The sequence below is a fragment of the Schistocerca gregaria genome, chromosome 6, assembly GCF_023897955.1.
Source record: "Schistocerca gregaria isolate iqSchGreg1 chromosome 6, iqSchGreg1.2, whole genome shotgun sequence".
In the NCBI taxonomy this organism is placed as follows: Eukaryota; Metazoa; Arthropoda; class Insecta; order Orthoptera; family Acrididae; genus Schistocerca; species Schistocerca gregaria.
The window spans coordinates 39,956,143-39,970,919 of NC_064925.1; the positions used below are offsets into that span (position 1 = coordinate 39,956,143).

General features: G+C 40.6%; 1 protein-coding gene across 24 annotated transcripts in view; it reads left to right on the forward strand.

Moving 5' to 3' along the window:
• The window catches only part of LOC126278103 (Down syndrome cell adhesion molecule-like protein Dscam2), an 810,453-nt gene that overhangs the window by 669,652 nt on the left and 126,024 nt on the right, over positions 1 to 14,777 (forward strand). For all 24 annotated transcript variants that reach the window (XM_049977979.1, XM_049977968.1, XM_049977977.1 and 21 more), the window contains exon 21: positions 10,062 to 10,303. In XM_049977979.1, the coding sequence (XP_049833936.1) occupies positions 10,062 to 10,303 (242 nt within the window). The remainder of the gene's footprint in view (positions 1 to 10,061; positions 10,304 to 14,777) is intronic.

The following is a 14,777-nucleotide window of genomic DNA, read 5'->3' on the forward strand; positions in this document are numbered from 1 at the left end:
ACCGTCTGAGACTTCGTAAAAATTTCTGCAGAACTTTTTTCAGGCTTTAACCAGCTTTCTGTACCTCTAACGATATCAGCTTCTGTGCTTTCTATTAGCGCTTGAAGCTCAGGGACTTTTCCAGCGCAACTACAACAATTTACAACTATCATTCCGACTGTTCCTTGATCCAAGCACGTCCTGTAATTGCCAAGCACCCTTTGACATTGCAGCCCATCCCGCACTTTCCCGAGGCCTTCTAACGTAAAAAACCGCCCAGTCCACGCCACACAGCCTCCGCTACCCGTGTAGCCGCCAGCTGAGTGTAGTGAACTCCTGACCTATTCAGCGGAACTCGAAACCCCACCACCCTATGGCGCAAGTCAAGGAATCTGCAGCCAATACGGTCGCAAAACTGTCTGAGCCTCTGATTCAGACCCTCCACCCGGCTCTGCACCAAAGGTCCGCAGTCGGTTCTGTCAATGATGCTGCAGATGGTGAGCTCTGCCTTCATCTCGTAAGCAAGACCGGCAGCCTTCACCAAATCAGATAGCCGCTGGAATCCAGAGAGAATTTCCTCAGATCCAAAGCGACACACGTCATTAGTGCCGACATGTACCACCACCTGCAGCTGGCTGCACCCTGTGCTCTTCATGGCATCCGGAAGGACCCTTTCCACATCAGGAATGACTCCTCCCGGAATGCACACGGAGTGCACACTGGATTTCTTCCCCTCCTTAGCCGCCGTATCCCTAAGGGGCCCCATTATGCGCCTAACATTGGAGCTCCCAACTACCAGTAAGCCCACCCTCTGCGATTGCCCGGACCTTGAAGGCTGAGAATGATCCTCTGAAACAGGGCAGGCAGCTGCATCTGGCTCAGCCAGAGACAGTGCCTGAAACCGGTTTGTCAGACGCACTGGGGAGGCTTTATGATCAGCCTCCGGGGACGCCTTTCGCTGCCTGCCACGCCTTGGAACAACCTCCCAATCAACCACAGGCGAGGGCTCAGCCCCACTGCGGGCAGCAACCGGGGCAACCACAGCGGCAGACCGATCTGGGGACAGACGGGACGAGGTTGACATCCCCGTGATACCCAAGTCCGGCTCTCCACAGTGGTGCCCATTGGCAACAGCCTCAAGCTGCGTGACCGAAGTCAGCGCCGATTGCACCTGTGAGCGAAGGGATGCCAAGTCAGCCCTCATCTGAACACAGCAATCGCAGTCCCTGTCCATTCTAATCGATGTTTAACAACAGTTACCGAAACACGAGTCCGTGCCTAGATAACGCAAGCGAAACACGCAAAGAATGTATCAACTAACCTGTACAAATGCCTAACGACTGCGCTACAATCTGCTGAATCTACGATTACAGTAACTAAAACTCGAAATTGCACCTCCTATACGAAACTCACACGCAATTTAAATAAGAATCTACAAAGTAAACACTAAAGCGCGATGCTACAACTGTCAAATACTATAATACACCCGAAATATATGAATTAATGCAAGTACCCAAAAACACGCAAAGAAATTAATTAAAATATCTAACAAATAAGTAAGCTAGGGTTATGCGACTTGCTGCTGCAGCTGCTTATCCAACAGCGGCAGGGAGCACAATGACTGTGACCAACCGACACTGGCTGTTCAAAACAAAAACAGAAGACAGACGACTACACGAATTTACACTATTCAGGTACTAAGGCGCGATGCTACAACCCTCAAATACTATAATACGCCCGAAATATATGAATTAAACAATGCAAGTACCCAAAAACAAGCAAAGAAATTAATTAAACTATCTAACAAATAAGTAAGCTAGGGTTATACGACTTGCTGCTGCAGCTGCTTATCCAACGGCGGCAGGGAGCACACTGTTAAAGTTAGATATAGAGGGAATTAGTGAAGTTCGGTAGCAGGAGGAACAAGACTCGTCACGTGAGTACAGGGGTATAAATAACAAAATCAAATAGGGGTAATGCAGGAGTAGGTTTAATAATGAATAAAAAATAGGAGTATGGGTAAGCTACTACAAACAGCATAGTGAACGCATTATTGTGGTCAAGATAGACACGAAACCCACGCCTACTACAGTAGTACAGGTTTATATGCCAACTAGCTCTGCAGATGACGAAGAAATTGAAGAAATGTATGATGAAATAAAAGAAATTATTCAGATAATGAAGGGAGATGAAAATTTAATAGTCATGGGTGACTGCAATTCGGTAGTAAGAAAAGGGAGAGAAGGAAACGTACTAGATGAATATGGATTGGGGCTAAGAAATGAAAGAGGAAGCCACCTGGTAGAATTTTGCTCAGAGCATAACTTAATCATAGCTAACACTTGGTTCAAGAATCATAATAGAAGGTTGTATACATGGAAGAAGCCTGGAGATACTGACAGGTTTCAGATAGATTATAAAATGGTAAGACATAGATTTAGGAACCATGTTTTAAATTGTGAGACATTTCCAGGGGCAGATGTGGACTCTGACCACAATCAATTGGTTATGAACTGCAGATTAAAACTAAAGAAACTGCAAAAAGGTGGGAATTTAAGGAGATGGGACCTGGATAAACTGACTAAACCAGAGGTTGTACAGTGTTTAAGGGGGAGCATAAGGGAACAATTGACAGGAATGGGTGAAAGAAATACAGTAGAAGAAGAATGGGTAGCTTTGAGAGATGAAGTAGTGAAGGCAGCAGAGGATGTAGTAGGTAAAAAGACGAGGGCTAGTAGAAATCCTTGATTAACAGAAGAAATATTGAATTTAGTTGATGATAGAAGAAAATATAAAAATGCAGTAAATGAAGCAGGGAAAAAGTAATACAAATGTCTCAAAAATGAGGTTGACAGGAAGTGCGAAAAGGCTAAGCGGGCATGGCTAGAAGGCAAATGTAAGGATGTATAGGCTTATCTCACTAGGGGTAAGATAGATACTGCCTACAGGAAAATTATAGAGACCTTTCGAGAAAAGAGAACCACTTGTATGAATATCAAGAGCTCAGGTGGAAACCCAGTTCTAAGAAAGAAGGGAAAGCAGAAAGGTCGAAGGAGTATATAGAGAGCCTATACAGGGGCAATGTACTTGACGGCAATATTATGGAAATGGAAGAGGATGTAGATGAAGATGAAATGGGAGATATGATACTGCGTGAAGAGTTTGACAGAGCACTGAAAGATTTAGGTCGAAACAAGGCCCCGGGAGTAGACAACATTCCATTAGAACTACTGACAGCCTTGGGAGAGCCGGTCCTGACAAAACTCTACCATTTGGCGAGCAAAATGTATGAGACAGGCAAAATACCATCAGACTTCAAGAAGAATATAATAATTCCAATCCCAAAGCAAGCAGGTGTTGACAGATGTGAAAATTACCGAATTATCAGTTAAATAAGCCACAGATGCAAAATACTAACGCAAATTCTTTACAAACGAATGGAGAGACTGGTAGAAGCCGACCTCGGGGAAGATCAGTTTGGATTCCGTAGAAATGTTTGAACATATGAGGCAATACTGACCCTATGACTTATCTTAGAAGCTAGATTAAGTCAAGGCAAACCTATGTTTCTAGCATTTATAGACTTAGAGAAAGCTTTTGACAATGTTGACTGGAATACTCTCTTTCAAATTCTGAAGATGGCAGGGGTAAAATGCAGAGAGTGAAAGGCTATTTACAATTTGTACAGAAACGAGATGGCTGTTGTAGTCGAGGGACATGAAAGGGAAGCAGTGGTGGGGAAGGGAGTCAGACCTGGTTGTAGCTTCTCCCCGATGTTATTCAATCTGCATATTGAGCAAGCAGTGAAGGAAACAAAAGAAAAATTTGGAGTAGGTATTATAATCCATGGAGAAGGAATAAAAACATTGAGGTTCGCCAATGACATTGTAATTCTGTCAGAGACAGCAAAGGACTTAGAAGAGCAGTTGAATGGAATGGACAGTGTCTTGAACATCAACAAAAGCAAAACGAGGATAATGGAATGTAGTCGAATTAAGTCAGGTGTTGCTGAGGGAATTAGGTTAGGAAATGAGACACTTAAAGTAGTAAAGGAGTTTTGCTATTTGGGGAGCAAAATAACTGATGATGGTCAAAGTAGAGAGGATATAAAATGTAGACTGGCAATGCCAAGGAAAGCGTTTCTGAAGAAGAGAAATTTGTTAACATTGAGTATAGAGTTAAGTGTCACGAAGTTGCTTCTGAAAGTATTTGTATGGAGTGTAGCCATGTATGGAAGTGAAACATAGACGATAAATATTTCAGACAAGAAGGGAATAGAAGCTTTCGAAATGTGGTGCTACAGAAGAATGCTGAAGATTAGATGGGTAGATCACATAACTAATGAGGAGGTATTGAATAGGATTGGGGAGAAGAGGAGTTTGTGGCACAACTTGACTAGAAGAAGGGATCGGTTGGTAGGACATGTTCTGAGGCATCAAGGAACCACCAATTTAGCATTGGAGGGCAGCGTGGAGGGTAAAAATCATATAGGTAGACCAAGAGATGAATACACTAACAGTTTCAGAAGGGTATAGGTTGCAGTAGGTACTGGGAGATGAAGCAGCTTGTACAGGATAGAGTAGCATGAAGAGCTGCATCATACCAGTCTCAAGACTGAAGTCCACAACAACAACCTTTTAATGCTACTCTACTGTGTATTAATTTTACGTACAGTAGTTTCTGCTTGGAGTCTCTCTACAGAGAATGAGATTTTCACTCTGCAGTGTAGTGTGCACTGACATGAAACTCCCTGGCAAATTAAAACTGTGTGCCCTACCGAGGCTCGAACTCGGGACCTTTGTCTCTCGCAGGCAAGTGCTCTACCGGCAGAATTAAAGCTGTGAGGACCGGGCGTGAGTCATGCTTTGGTAGCTCAGATGGTAGAGCACTTGCCCACACGAAAGGCAAAGGTCCCGAGTTCGAGTCTCGGTCGGGCACACAGTTTTAATCTGCCAGGAAGTTTCTCTGTACAGAGTCTGGAACGTATCAAGGCTGCAGCCAACATAAGCTGTTCTTTCTGCTACAGGCATCACCACAATTAACAACAACAAAAATTATCAGTTATTGATAATATAATGTAAACAGACAGATATAAAAATTTTCTCACCAAGTGCCAGCAGGGGAACACACACACACAAAAGGATTGAACTTTCACAAGCCTTCAGAGACAGTGGCTCCTTCTTTTGACTGAAGAGTTGATGGGGAAAGGAAGTGGTTAAAGAAAAAGAGTGGAGAGGTTTAGAGCAAAAGGTACAGCTCTTAAGAACCCCACGTCAGGGGAGACATTCTGGATCGGATAAGAAGGCAAGACTAATTGTTGGGAACTACACCAGACGAGATTTGAAAATGTGAGAGATTAATGGTGGCAGGTCTTCCACCTTTAAGCTCTCAGGCTTCCAAATGTGGGTGGAAGACAAGCATTAGTGAAAATTGTGACCAGAAGGATTTCAGGACTGAAGGCTTATCTTGTAGTGACTATTTCCTGTCACTTTGTTTAAAGAGTTTCTTGGGCAGTGGCAGGGGAGGGGTCTAAATAACACACTAAAACTGATGTTGACAAGCATGTTGTGCCAAACAGCACTTTCTACAGTGTTATCAACGTTACCCCTTGGCTCAGTTTGGCAATAGACTTTCATATTGGTTGGTGGCACTACTGATGTAGAAATCTGTGCAGAACTTTCAGTAGAATTGGTATACCCGATACAATTGCTTTCATAGGTGATGCGATCTATAATGTTATGAGATACACTGGTGACAATACTGTAATAGTGTGTGCTGTAGGGGGCCACCTCTTGCACCAGAGACTTTCACATGAATGTGATCCATATTGTATTGGTTGTGAGCAGAAGTGAAATAAAATAAAATTTTTGTCTAGGGTGGGTGGAATAACTTTTTGGGAATCATAATGGAAGCTTACTATGAAATATATTTGATGTCTTTATGTTGTTTCAATGACAGGTGGTATTGGGTAAGGATTTGGAAGAGGGTTGGATGCTCTTATTGGCTGATAGGTGTTGGTGGTTTGGCTAATAGAACCAGGGGAAATATGTATGTGGACCATGTGAGGAGAGTAGTAATCTTCTCAGAATGCTCAATACGTATACAGCTATAAACATTCTCTGCAAAACAGTGGAAAATGCATGTCAGAGAATAGTTAGCATGGTACAACATATTATGGTTTCTTCCTGTTCCAATTACTTACCAGATGCTTGAAATGCAGATTATTTGTATAACAAGAAAAAATAAGTTAAATTCAGAAGAGTGATAAATAGTGCTTTATTCAAAGTATACTCCATCATTTCTTATGTATTTTTCCCATCTTTCAGGCAATTTGTGAATACCATGCAACTAAAAATTTTCCCCTTTTTCATCGAGCCATTTTTTCACACCTTCATATAAACCAAAGTACTGCTCAGCAAGTGCATGACACACCAATGCAAACAAGTGGTAATAGGAAGGAGCCAAGTCTGATGAGTTAGTCGCATGGTGTATAACTTTCCAGTCAAGCACTTCCAATGAGTTGCAAACCAGTTTTGCCATATGTTAAGATATATTTTCATGAAGAAGAATGACGGTGTTACCTCTGTCAGTATTGTGGCCTTTTTCAAGCAGCAAATGGTTCAGATTGGTCAATTGATAATGGTAACATTTTGTATTAACCATTTGCCACAATTAGTGTTAACCATTTCCCCAGATTTTAACAGCTCATTGTAGAGTACATCCCTCTGGTCCCACCAAACACAGAGCGTTGTCTTTCTGCAAAAGTGATTCGGTCTTACAGTTGATGAGAAAGGTTTGCCTGGGGCTACCCATGATTTTTTTCACTTGGAGTTCTCAAAATAAATCCACTTTTCTTCCCCTTTAACTATATGATGCAAAAATGATCTTTTGTACCAAGCGAACAAAATGTCACATATATTTTTGCGCTTTTCCATTTTCCTGCAATTCAGCTCATATGGTTTCCACCTGCTGGTCTTCTGAATCTTTCTCATCTCTTGTAGATGATTGGAAACAGTTTGTTGATGAAACCTCAGTTGCTCGGTGAGTTGTTTTTGTGTTTGAGAATCTTCAACAATGCCTCAAATTCCACATCTTCATATTTTTTGGCAGTTTTCCACATTCCTTGTCTTTCAGCATCAAAGTCACCATTTTTTAAATGCCAAAGCCATCATTCACACATATCTTGTGATGGAAGTAATCAGTATGATTCAGCAGCACTTTTCTAAAAATGGAAACAAAAAATTAATGCTGTTTGCGAATGCTCGTTGTTCAGTATAAATTTTGACACATTGGACACTACAACACAACGCTATGCAGACACTTTTCCAGTTTATATCTCATGCATGTATGACACTTGTTGATGACACAACAAAATGGAGCAGTGTTAAACCTTTATAGCACAAACTACATTGGTGCCAAATCTGTTGTTGAAATCTGCATTTCACACCTGGTATGTGGTGTGGGGATAGTATCTGTACACTGTGTAATTATTCTAACCTTGCTGTTACTGCCTGTACTGTGGCATTGTGTAGGGGCATATACAATAGTTCTAGATTGTTTGAATCCTTCACTTAAGACTGGTCTCAACTCTTTAAGGAGGCTTTTGTGGGATAATTGTTGAATGTCTCCAAGCGAGTGCCAATTTGGGTTTTTCAGCACTTTCTTGGTGCTCTCACACAAGTCAAACATAGCTGTGACCATTCGTGTCACCCTTCATTGTATATGTTCTGTCTCCCCTGTTAATCATACTTGGATAATATTCTTAGAGGGCTCGCACGAGGATTTTGCAAACAGTCTTTCTTGTGGACTGACTGACCTTTGTTAGCATTCTGCCAGTGAACCAAAATCTTCCACTTGCCTTATCTACAGTTATTGAGCATATTGTCATGACATTCCATACTCCTGAAAATTGGTAGACATAGGTATTTGTGTGAGCCAGCTGATTCCAATTGTAACTCATTATTGTTATAGTGATTGAATATTTATTTTCTGCATTTTGTGGAGTGCTTAAGTTTACATTTCTGAACATTTAAACTAAGTTTCCAATCTTTGCATCACTTTCAAATTTGTTAGAGGTATGGTTGAATATTTTTGCAGCTTTTTCCAGACATACTCCATCGTAGATAACTGTATCATCTGCTGTAGGGCTTGCGTTGCCATTAATATTTTCTGGGAGGTCATCAATATAATGAATGAACACTCTTCTCTGTTACCTGTGGAGGGCTCTCATCAAAGATGATGTACTGCATCCTCTCTACCAAGAAACCTACAGTGCAGTGATAGACAATTTTTGTGATGCCATATTTGTGTGCTCACAGTAATTGTTGTTGTTGTTATTGTATCAAGTCAAATTCTTTTCAGAAGTCGAGAAATACTGCATCCATATAATGGTCTTGACCTATGGCTTTTAGAGTGTCGTGAAAGAAAATTACAAGTTTCATTTTGCAAGGTCATTATTTTTTGAATCTGTCCTCGTTGCCTGGGGGAGACCATTTACTTTGAAAGACCTCATAATGTTTAAGCTTAGAATCTGCTCTAGTGTTTTGCAAATCATTTCTGCTGCCATTCCTGTAGGCAGGTGTGTTTGGTGTTTTCTTGCAGTCACTGGAAACAATGTTTTGTTCAAAGGATCTACAATATACTGTGATTAAAATGGGAGCTAACTCGGCTGTAAATTGTGTTTAGAATGTCACAGGAATTGAATCAGACCTTGGCGCCATGTTCGATTTCAGTTATTTTAAGTGTTTTGCAACACCACTGACACCATCTATATCTCTCATACTTATAATAGTGTGAGGATTAAACTGGGGCACTACTCCTATATCTTCCTTAGTAAAGGAAAAAGTGGAAATGGAATACAGCATTTATGCTTTTGCTTTTATACCCTCGATTTCAGTTTCCTTTTTCAATAATTTTCTGCTTTCGTAGTCACTGAAGGGTTACACATTGCCTTGTTGATAGCCAAATTATGTTTCATTCAGCATCTCTTTACATAAAGCCCTATAAATAGTTTTACACCCATTATGCGGAAGTTGCTGTTTCTTTGAAGTTTCTTTACATGTACTGTACACTGTGCACAAGCCCTCCTTTAGTGAACAGTGCTATTAGGTATGTACTGAACCAGAGCATGCTCAGTCATTCTTTAACTTGAGCCACAGATCTTCTACATGCTCCTACCCAAATGTAAATACTTTGAGCTCCTCTTCGGGATGTGATTTGACTGCTTCTTACTGTAGTGACTAAACTTCTAAATCTACCTATTTGTTTTGGCTGCAATAATCATTGTTGTTAGAACTGTTTCATTAGTCACTGATACTAGTTTCTATAAAGGCAGGTTTGTTTGTTGCCATTGTATTTCCATCATGAATGGACTCCAGAACTATCTGTTCCAGCTAGTTGTCAGAGTAGGCATTTATTAATGTGTTGCAGAATGTCTTGTCACACATACCATTTACAAAACCATAATCAGCCTATTTTACTGCTTCAAGACTGAAGTCTCCTCCAATAATAAACAAAAGGTAACAAAGGAAGAAGAGGGCTCAGAGACCAAGACTCTCCCAGCAGCCCCCCTCCCCTCCTCCCTCCCCCTCCCCTTAATATTCCGTTTTCATCTTTGCCCCCTCATCCTCACAACAGATGGGTTAGTTCTGGAAACTAGACTAGCGTATGTGTGTGTTCTTCTGTAAGTGTCTATCAACAGTACTAATTATTTCATCTGAAGGTAAATACTGTTCAACAGTTCTGTCTCACAGCAATATAATTTTCTCACTTTTCTGTAAGTTTTGCAGAATGTAATAAATGACTCTTACATGTTCTTGAGAACCTGTAAGCTCCAATTTTCACAGCTGTAATTTTTTTCTGTTTTTAAATTTATTTTTGACTTATTGTAAGGAGATATAGTTAAGAAAGTTCTATGCTGCCACAAGTATACAGTTATAAGCGAAGTATTACAGTTTCAATGGAGATACAAAGTTTTCGCTATGTTTTAATTTACACTAATGGCAAGTCGCAACAGCATTATGTGAATGAACTTGTCTAGATTTAAAAACCCCAAGAATCTCACTGAAATGTTTATTACATAGGACGTACACTCAATATGCTGTAGTAGTCCAAGCTTTCAACAAAGTTGGTGCTGGCCCAATGTCAGAAGAAGTGCGTCAGTACACAGCTGAGGGCATCCCAGAGCAACCACCACAGGATACAACCTGCACCACTCTCACCTCTCAGACAATCAGAGTGTCATGGGTATCTCCACCACTCAGCACTGTGAATGGAGTCATTAAGGGATACAAGGTTGTTTATGGCCCCAGTGATAGCTGGTATGGTGAGTAAAGACTTTGTTCTATTCATTCATTTATTCGTTGTGCTGCATAGATCCTGTCAAGAAGGACAACCTTGGAATGAGTTGAGCATACATTGAAATTAGGATTTGAGTTTTTGTGGTTTGATTTTGAATTGTGTGAGTTTTTAGTTTTTCTAGGTTTTGAGAATTTTGAGGTTCATGTTTTTTGTATATAGATTCTGAGTCCAAACAGTTAAGAAAGGATTTTTTTTCCTTTTAAAATTCTAGCATTGCATTATAAAACCAGTTTTGCATAGTAATGTGATGGCTATAGAAATGAAAAAAAAAAAAATCCAAAAATTCTACCTTCTTAGTATTTCATACATTCTTTGTCTGTGTTACATTATAAAAGCTTGTACTACAGGTAGAAATAATACTGTCTTCAGTTACTAATCATCCTTCCTTCTGTAACTGTGAACTTTGTAGTAGGTGAAATTTGTAATGAAAGCAAGCACCTCAGGGATTTGGGAATATTTCGAAGCTGAACTGCATTAACAAAATTACACACTGATAAGGTTGTTTTAAGGCTGTTTATGCATGTTAATTTACTAATTTTTTAGGGCCCTAATACTGTGATCCACTTGTGTTTATGTTTATGGAATATGCTAAAGTACTGATGCATGATTGCTCAGTATAGCATATCATAAGTATGTATGTGTTATGTATGTGTGAGTGTAAGGAGTGTTTTTGCAGTGTATTATTGTTGGTAGTGATAAATATGTAATGAAGGGTTGAGAGTGAAAGCTGATGTCAGTGTTTATTCTGTTAATCCTGAATAGTGGCAGCAAAAGAGGAATCGAAGTCAGTGTCCACATGTATGGTGTTTCGTGGACCACTTTCGTCAATTTTATACACAAAGATTTTTTTGTTTTCTTTTAGCCCTGTAGTGCTTCATTTTCTTGGATATCAGTGTTCTTTCTTTGTTTTAAATAACCATTGTTTGTTTGTTGATCATAGTTTGTAGTCTGATTTGTTTCTCATCGAGTTCCTTGGTTCTATCTGCTTGGTTTTTTGTAAATCCCCAAATGCAATTTATGATGGTGGCAATCAGTCTTCTGTTCTTAACACTTTCTATTATAGGTAATAGCATGGTTAATTGTTCTCTGTCCTTGACTTAAGATTTTTTGTTAGTTAAAATGAGTTCTATTAATTTCATAGATTTTGGATGTAATCAAAAATTTCTTAAACCTCTTAGTAATGGAGGTATATGAACATGCTCATACATGTTCTTAAAAACCTACAAACATTATTGCAAGAGGTTGTTTTTGTTTCCTGTAATATGTCACAAATATTTTTGAGGTGATGATATTGTTCTGCACAGCCTTTCCAAGGCATGAAGCCTCCCTGGTATTCACCTACTCCTTGCTGTAGTTGTTTTTTATCTTCATCAGTATCTCCACTGTATAGCAAATACCATTTTCATAATATTGTTGCTTAATCTTGCTATATAAAATGAATCTTTGGTGAATAAATTACTCATACTAATGAATAATCAGGATGGAATGTTAGAATAGTAAGAAAAGGATGGTTGCTACACACCATACTGCGGAGATGCTGAGTCACTGATAGTCATGACAAAAAGACTGTCAGAAAATGAGCTTTTGGTCAACAAGGCCTTTGTCAAAAATAGACAATGTACACACACACACACACACACACACACACACACACACACACACACACACACACACACACACACACACAAATCAGACTGTAATTCACACACACGACCACAGTCTCTGGAGGCTGAAGCCAGAATGCAAGTAGCAGTGCATGATGGGAGAGGCAGCTGAGTTGTGGGATTAAGGAGGAGGCTGGGGTGAGGAGGGGGAGGGATAGCAGGGTAGGGATGGGGGACGGTAAAGTGCTGCTTGTGGGAGCATACAGGGATGAGGTGGGGAGAGAGGGTGGGACACCTAGGTGCAGTCGAGAGGTTAGACAGAGGGTAGCAAAAAACAAGAGAACTAAAAACACTGAATGCACTGGTGGAATAGAGGGCTGTTTAGTGTTGGAATGGGAATAAGGAAGGGGCTACATGGGTAAGCCGCCCCCCCCCCCCCCCCCCCCCATGAACCATAAACCTTGCCGTTGGTGGGGAGGCTTGCGTGCCTCAGTGATACAGATGGCCGTACCGTAGGTGCAACCACAACGGAGGGATATCTGTTGAGAGGCCAGACAAACATGTGGTTCCCGAAGAGGGGCAGCAGCCTTTTCAGTAGTTGCAGGGGCAACAGTCTAAATGATTGACTGATCTGGCCTTGCAACATTAACCAAAACGGCCTTGCTATGCTGGTACTGCGAACGGCTGAAAGCAAGGGGAAAATACAGCCGTAATTTTTCCCGAGGACATGCAGCTTTACTGTATGATTAAATGATGATGGCGTCCTTTTGGGTAAAATATTCCGGAGGTAAAATAGACCCCCATTCGGATCTCCGGGCGGGGACCACTCAGGAGGACGTCGTTATCAGGAGAAAGAAACCTGGAATTCGACGGATCGGAGCGTGGAATGTCAGATCCCTTAATCGGGCAGGTAGGTTAGAAAATTTAAATGGATAGGTTAAAGTTAGATATAGTGGGAATTAGTGAAGTTCGGTGGCAGGAGGAACAAGACTTTTGGTCAGGTGAATATAGGGTTATAAATACAAAATCAAATAGGGGTAATGCAGGAGTAGGTTTAATAATGAATAAAAAAATAGGAGTGCGGGTAAGCTACTACAAACAGCATAGTGAACACATTATTGTGGCTAACATAGACACAAAGCCCATGCCTACTACAGTAGTACAAGTTTATATGCCAACTAACTCTGCAGATGATGAAGAAATTGATGTAATGTATGATGAGATAAAAGAAATTATTCAAGTAGTGAAGGGAGACGAAAATTTAATAGTCATGGGTGACTGGAATTCGTCAGTAGGAAAAGGGAGAGAAGGAAACATAGTAGGTGATTATGGATTGGGGCTAAGAAATGAAAGAGGAAGCCGTCTGGTAGAATTTTACACAGAGCATAACTTAATCATAGTTAACACTTGGTTCAAGAAACATAAAAGAAGGTTGTATACATGGAAGAATCCTGGAGATACTAAAAGGTATCAGATAGATTATATAATGGTAAGACAGAGATTTAGGAATCAGGTTTTACATTGTAGGACACTTCCATGGGCAGATGTGGACTCTGACCACAATCTATTGGTTATGACCTGTAGGTTAAAACTGAAGAAACTGCAAAAAGGTGGGAATTTAAGGACATGGGATCTGGATAAACTGAAAGAACTAGAGGTTGTACAGAGTTTCAAGGAGAGCATAAGGGAACAATTGACAGGAATGGGGGAAAGAAACACAGTAGAAGAAGAATGGGTAGCTCTGAGGGATGAAGTAGTGAAGGCAGCAGAGGATAAAGTAGGTAAAAAGATGAGGGCCGCTAGAAATACTTGGGTAACAGAAGAAATATTGAATTTAATTGATGAAAGGAGAAAACATAAAAATGCAGTAAATGAAGCAGGCAAAAAGGAATACAAACGTCTCAAAAATGAGATCAACGGGAAGTGCAAAATGGCTAAGCAGGGATGGCTAGAGGACAAATGTAAGGATGTAGAAGCTTATCTCACTAGGGGTAAGATAGATACTGCCTACAGGAAAATTAAAGAGACCTTTGGAGAGAAGAGAACCACGTGAATGAATATCAAGAGCTCAGGTGAAAACCCAGTTCTAAGCAAAGATGGGAAAGCAGAAAGGTGGAAGGAGTATATAGAGAGCCTATACAAGGGCAATGTACTTGAGGACAATATTATGGAAATGGAAGAGGATGTAGATGAAGACGAAATGGGAGATACGATACTGCGTGAAGAGTTTGATAGAGCACTGAAATACCTGAGTCGAAACAAGGCCCTCGGAGTAGACAACATTCTATTAGAACTACTGACGGCCTTGGGAGAGCAAGTCATGACAAAACTCTACCAGCTGGTCAGCAAGATGTATGAGACATGTGAAATACCCTCAGACTTTGAGAAGAATATAATAATTCTAACCCCAAAGAAAGCAGGTGCTGACAGATGTGAAAATTACCGAACTATCAGTTTAATAAGTCACAGCTGCAAAATACTAACACTAATTCTTTACAGACGAATGGAAAAACTGGTAGATGCGGACCTCAGGGAGGATCAGTTTGGATTCCGTAGAAATGTTAGAACACGTGAGGCAATACTGACCTTACGACTTATCTTAGACGAAAGATTAAGAAAAGCCAAACCTACGTTTCTAGCATTTGTAGACTTAGAGAAAGCTTTTGACAATGTTGACTGGAATACTCTCTTTCAAATTCTAAAGGTGGCAGGGGTAAAATACAGGGAGCGAAAGGCTATTTACAATTTGTACAGAAACCAGATGGCAGTCATAAGAGTCGAGGGGCATGAAAGGGAAGCAGTGGTTGGGAAAGGAGTGAGACAGGGTTGTAGCCT